The sequence below is a fragment of the Etheostoma spectabile genome, chromosome 12 (genome assembly GCF_008692095.1).
Source record: "Etheostoma spectabile isolate EspeVRDwgs_2016 chromosome 12, UIUC_Espe_1.0, whole genome shotgun sequence".
Lineage (NCBI taxonomy): Eukaryota > Metazoa > Chordata > Actinopteri > Perciformes > Percidae > Etheostoma > Etheostoma spectabile.
The window spans coordinates 4,068,848-4,075,505 of record NC_045744.1 but is presented as its reverse complement, the minus strand read 5'-3'; the positions used below and the strand labels follow the sequence as shown (position 1 = coordinate 4,075,505).

Here is a 6,658-nt window from a genome sequence, read left to right as displayed (position 1 = left end):
ATAAAAATCACAAAGTGCTGTACAAAAGAGTAAGTAAAAAAAAAACAACAACAAAAAACAAGCAGTATAAAATGTATATAAATATATAAAATTAAAATGACACTAGCAAAAACCCATCAACCAAAAGCCTTCTTAAACAGACATGTTTTCAGATCATTTTTAAAAGAGACGACAGTGTCTGCAAGACGCAAGGACAGGGGCAGGGCGTCCCCCAGTCTGGGAGCAACAGACTGAAATGACATGTCCCCTCGGGTCTTATAACGGGTCTTAGGGACTGCAAGTAGGTTCTGGCCAGAAGACCGAAGAATGCGCTCAGGGGAATACGGCTTCAAAAGGTCCAGGATGTAATGTGGGGCCTGACCGTTTAAGGCTCTGAAAGTCAGCACTAAAATCTTAAAATCAATCCTGAATTTTACAGGGAGCCAGTGGAGGTCCAACAAGACAGGGGTAATATGAGACCTTCGAGGGGCACCTGTTAGAAGTCTGGCAGCAGAATTTTGAACAATTTGCAGTTTGTTTAAAGCAGACTTATTCAAAAAGGTAAAAACAGCGTTGCAGTAGTCGAGTCTTGTTGATATGAAAGCATGAATTATCATTTCCAGATCCTTCTTTGACAACATTTTGCGAATTTTAGAGATGTTCCTAAGGTGAAAAAAACAATTTCGAACAAGCTGTTTTGAGTGTGTCTCCAGGGACATGGCCTGGTCAAACACAACCCCCAGGTTTCTGAGGCTGGATTTGACAGAAGGGCTCAGGGAGCCAAGCTGCTGTTTGATAGGCGGGATCTTATGGTTTGGGGTATAGCTACCGTGACGGCAGCCATGTGCTCTGTCCCATGGAGGCAAAGCTCTCTCTAAAAGTACCATGTTCATCTACCTTTGCTGGTCAGAGAGAAACTTCCACTTGTCGTCTGTGACAATCTGAAATCTGTACTATTTATGTTTTGTAGTTGGAGTTCACCATGCAGGAAGCAGTGAAGTGCCTCCATGCCCTGGAAGAGTTCTGTCCATCTAAAGACGACTACAGCAAACTGTGTCTGCTCCTCACACTGCCTCGCCTCACCAACCATGCAGAGTTCAAGGCAAGATCTCTGAAAGTGGATCCAAACAGAAATATTTCAGTTGTAGTTTCTTGTTTTGCTAAAACTGAACGCATCTTTTTTGACTCTCTTGTGCACTTTCCTGCCAGTTTAATTGATTCCACTTATAAACAATACAGTGTTTTGTTGAAATCTTTCCTTCCATGTTCCTGCAGGATTGGAACCCGAGCACGGCCAGGGTGCAGTGTTTTGAGGACGCTTGCACCATGGTGGCGGAGTTCATCCCTGCAGACAGGAAGCTGAGTGAGGCTGGATTCAAGGCCAGCGGGGATCGACTGTTCCAGCTGCTCCTCAAGGGAGTCCTCTATGAGTGCTGTGTGGAGTTCTGCCAGGTTTGAGCCACTAAAAGCAAACATACAGTACAGGGGTCTAAACCAGATTCCACAAGAGATGTTCCGATTACCAATACCAGTATCAGGATCGCCTCCGATACTGCCTAAAACGCTGGTATCGGGAAGTACTGGAGTTTAGCACCGATCTGATACCACATAAAAAAGCTCTAAAGAAAATCTACCTTAAAGTAGTTTATATATGTTCTTTTTCTGTTATAACTGACTGTCAAACTGGATAAAATAAGAAAAATGATGGTGCATTCATTGTTGGAGAGTTTAACCTGAGCCAAACCGACAACAAATGTAGAAATCCTATCACAAATATACAGGGATAGTAGTATACAGTTGTTAAAACGTAATAAAATATATGAGATCAGTATCCGAATTGGTATTGGGAAGCAAAAAAAGACCATCTTTAGTTAACACTGGGTCTAATGCAGAGGTGCCCAAATTCTTTCATCATAAAGGGCCAAAAATTTATCTGGATGGAAGGCCACAGGCCAAAAAAAATGTTCATGTTATGTGAAATAGCATTACAATAAAATGTATTCTTTTATTTTTATAGAAAATTAACATTCTCAATCTAAAATCAGATTTCAAAATAATAATACTGCTCTTTAATCTGCCTTAGTTTGCAGAGATCATCCATAAAATAAGAGGAGAATAAGCATGAGCATGTCAAATGCTATGCTGGGCCAAAGCAAAGGGAGGACGGGCCGATCTTGGCCCGCGGGCCCCAAATTGGGGGCCCTTAGTGTTTGCCGATGATTGAAACTAACATTTGTTGGATTTGTTTGCGTGCAGAGCAAGGCGACGGGTGAGGAGATCACAGAGAGCGAGGTCCTGCTGGGTGTGGACATGCTGTGCGGCAACGGCTGTGACGACCTGGACCTGTCTCTGCTCTCCTGGATGCAGAACCTGTCCCACACCGTCTTCTCCTGCGCCTTCGAACAGAAGCAACTCAACATCCACGTGGACCGCTTGGTCAAGCCCACAAAGGCGGGCTACGACCTCCTCACCCCGCTCATCAGCAAGCTGTCTCCGTACCCGTCGTCCCCGCTGCGTCGCCCGCAGTCCGCCGACACCTACATGTCGCGCTCCTTGAACCCAGCGCTGGACGGGTTGTCTTACGGGCTGTCCGGCCAGGACAAGAGAGCGAGTGGCGGGGAGATAGCGCCGGGCAAAGGGGTCTCCCCCATGTCCCACTCGTTTGCCAACTTCCACTACCCTGGAGCAGGAGGCCAGAGCGTGACCAGGAGTCTCATGATGGAGAGCTCCGACTGCCACAGCATCTTTGAGGAATCCCCTGAAACGTAAGGGTTTGGAGTGGACCGGAATAGAGCTGGAAAGATGAAGCCATTTGCCTTTTATTAAAATAATCGCCTATTTTGATAATTGATTGATCGGTTTGAAAAAGGAGTAACAATTCTTTGATTCCAGCTTCTTAAATGTGAAAAGTTTCTAGTTTCTTCTCTCCTCTGTCACCGTAAACTGAATATTTGTGAGTTGGGGATAAAACAAGACATTCGGGACACCACCTTGGGCTTTGGGAAATGACGATTGGCATTTTTTTTTTAAGAATTGGCAGATTAATCTACAATGAAAATTGGTTTTGTTGCAGCCCCAGACCCAGTTTTTGCCAGCGTCTGGTTTTATATTGCCGGATGTCTTGGATAATGTGTTGCTCTGGTGTGTTTTCTCTGTGAAGATCGAGGACAGACACACCCGTGGATAAGATGATGAGTTCAGGCGGAGCTCAGAATCTGCGTCCGGCCTCCGCTCCGGGTGAGGAGGCGCCATCAGCCGGCACCGACGACAGGAACGAGGTAAACGTCAACGACGCATGCTTTTCAACTCGTTAGACCTGTTGCATGTCACACATTACTGAACAAGGGCTTCATTTCAATTTGTCACTGTATTGTTGTTATGGGTGGGGGTAAAAAAATCAACTCAAGCAGTTATTTTTTTATATTTTTAAAATCGCTTCTTTTTCCGAGAATCGTTATTTTATTTTTTATTTTATTTTTCCAATGATTCACCTTAATATTTTCTGTTTATGCGGTAACGGTGACGGCGGCTACATCATATCCGTCTCCAGCAAAACAGCCAGAAAGCGGAAAACGCAGAAAATACTTTTTCTTTTATTAATTAAAATTAATTAATTATTTTCTTCTTTACAAACAAAATAAATGTCAGACTGACTGACATGTGATGTGCATTCTTCTTAGGAAACCATTAGTTTTTAGAAATGTCTGATATATTGTCTCTAGATGGGAATTATTCAACTTTTGTATTTGTTAAAGATGGAGAAAAAACATTGCAGTAAATCAAAATCACAATACAAATCAAATAGGCACCAATGTATTGTGCAAATAATCTAATGGTGACAACAGCATATCCCAGCCCTACTTGTTTTCTTTCCTTGATAGTGTTGCCTACACCACGGTCTATATATAGGCCAGTTCTGATGAATCTTTTTCAGAGTGGTGTGTCTGAGTCATCTTCCTCCTGCAAGTCTGCTATGTAGTCTCGTCCCTGTCAACGCTGACATGGCTGCTTACAGTGAGAGGCTCAGTCCACTCCAGCGCCCTTGTCCTCTGCCTGGATGACAGACTTTGGTTGAAGGAAGTCGTCCTTGTTTTGGTTTGTTGGTGCTGTAGTGTTAGTGTGCTTTCATCATGTCCCAGCACTTCATGTGCATTGTAAGCCTTAGAGCAGGGGTCTTCAACAGGGGGTCCGCGACCCCTAGGGGGTCCGCGGAGGTACTGCATGGGGGTCGCGAAAGTTTTGGTTGATTAGACTTTTTTTTTATATCCCCCCCCCCGCAATTTTTTCCACTAATTGAAATGTCTTTGAATACACATTAACATGAATTCAACACACTGTAGTAAACAGATAAATGGAGGCAGAAGATGTCTTTCAGTCATCAATGCACACATGGCACTATAGGACCAGTTTGATATAACACAATTTTATACAATATATATAATTAGGGGGTCCCCGCTCCATCTCGCCATCAGTTTGGGGGTCCTTGGCCTGGAAAACGTTGAAGACCCCTGCCTTAGAGCATCTAGGAAATGGGCTTTTTTGTATACTGTGTCTGTGTCCAGACACATGGAAGTTAAGTTATTGTAGCTTGGCCCACTGATTAATCAAAATGTGCAAGGCAAGGCAAGGCAGCTTTATCTGTAGAGCACATTTCAGCAACAGGGCAAATCAAAGGGCTTCACACAAAATCAGTTAAACAGATAAAACACAAGTACAAACAATTAAAAATAAAAACATTAAGACCGATTAAAACCCTAACCCACTTGAGACTACCTTCACACTAATTAGTCAATTTTAGTGCTACCTTTCGTGATCACCCTGTGTCACTACACTGTACTTCTTCTCTGAGTCCCAACTTAAATCTGAACACACAGACATGATACACATATTCTTAAATATTATATATTTCAAAAGGTCCAAAACAAAAATCCCTAAAACCGCTTAGAATTTTTAGAAGAAAGACTGTCCTCATAACTCCAGGTGGGGAGGTGTATTTATCTGATCAGAAACTGGGAGAAGAAGCCTAGGTGGATTTGGGTCTAGGTCAGAAGGGGACACGTGGCTCAACAACTCAGGAGCTCACCCACAAAAAAATGACTCTTTACTGCCCCAATGTTGCCTGTAAACCCAGTGTTAACACAGTGTCCTTTTCGGTCTGTCTCTTTCTTTCTATTCTGGTCCATTTTGTGTGGCTCAGTGTGAAGGTAGTGCCTTGTACTGCCTTCCCCGTCACCCTAGAGACACATAGAAACCCCCCCGTCCCCCCCTTGTATCCTCTCTGCCTTCCATCCCTTTTCAAGCAAGGGCCCAGTGCCAGTGTCTCTCCCCTCTCCAAACAGTAGAGGCTTTCCCAACACATTGTCAGGACAGGAAGCAGAGGACAGAGAGGGGAAGTGAGCTGTCCTCATCTAATACTCCTCTAATACCTGAACTGACAGAAGAAATGGGTGGAGCAGGGTTCCTCTGATCACAATGCTGCCTTGAGTAGTGTTATAAGAGTTGGCATTCATGACTTTCCTCAGGTGTTAACATGCTTCGTTGTGTGTGAATATTATGATTACTTGTCCTTTTTCATTTGTTCAGATCTATGTTTATATGTTCCATTTATGTCCTTTACGTTTTGTTTTCCTTCTCCAAAATGATTTTCCTTCCAAAATGAATCTCCCAACTAGAGATTAAGTTCATAATTCATTCATTCATCCATTCAACCTTTATTTACACTTGATCATTGAACACGACCCTCATTTACAATCACATTGAGTCAATTACAAAAACAGAACATGATAACAACTACACAGAAAAGAAGTGACACCATCATAAAAAAGACTAAAACTTTCTAAATTGGAAAAATAATTTGATAACTAAATTAAGATAATCAGGATCCAAAAGAAAGTAGAAGTTTGGAGGTTTAAAACCAGATTCTTAAATTGTCAAGAAGGCACAAGTAAGTTGACTTTTAAGGAAGGATCGGGTTGCACTAATTATAAAGCCACTATTCAGAGGTAGTCTGAGTGACCTGGGACTTATTTTTGTTCACTCCTCAGCTGCGGGAGTCCACAGAGAAGTATGAGGAGTACTATCGGCAACGTCTCCGCGTGCAGCAGCACCTGGAGCAGAAGCAGCAGCAGAGGCAGCTGTACCAGCAGATGCTGCTGGAGGGAGGGGTGCAGCAGGAACCCCCGCCTAGTGACATGCAACACAGCCTCACGGAGAAGTTCCTCAACAGGTACAGACACAGCAAGACAGACCGGTCAGACAGGTAGCGCACATCTGTATGAAGACGAGACGCGCGTGACTCAAATATCTCACATTTATCAACAAAACGTACCAAAAAGAAAAAAGAGTAAAAGCGTGCAAAACATTTCTGACCGTCCTGTCAGCCTGTATACATTTTAACATCAATGTACGCTGTAACGATTTTCTGAAATCTGCTGAAAGCGGCTGCTGTAGTGAGGAGGTCTGCTGTAGAGGGGGGAGACTGAGAAGCACCCCCCCCCCCCCCACCCACACACACATAAACACACACAATTACACACATGGAAAAACCACAGATGAGACCTACAGTATGACCTAAATTAAGGACAGCTGCGCTCGTTGTTGTAAGTGCAATGATAAGTTAAAGTCCAATAAGCACTTTATTAAACCGTATGAATGTGTGTCCCAGCCCAGGAAAGGAAAT

General features: G+C 43.4%; 1 protein-coding gene across 2 annotated transcripts in view; it reads left to right on the top strand.

Moving 5' to 3' along the window:
• wdr47a (WD repeat domain 47a) overlaps positions 1-6,658 on the top strand; it is a 24,564-nt gene that overhangs the window by 5,540 nt on the left and 12,366 nt on the right. For both annotated transcript variants that reach the window (XM_032531333.1, XM_032531332.1), the window contains exons 5-9: positions 950-1,081; positions 1,255-1,431; positions 2,236-2,744; positions 3,140-3,257; positions 6,024-6,205. In XM_032531333.1, coding sequence (XP_032387224.1) covers positions 950-1,081; positions 1,255-1,431; positions 2,236-2,744; positions 3,140-3,257; positions 6,024-6,205 — 1,118 coding nt within the window. The remainder of the gene's footprint in view (positions 1-949; positions 1,082-1,254; positions 1,432-2,235; positions 2,745-3,139; positions 3,258-6,023; positions 6,206-6,658) is intronic.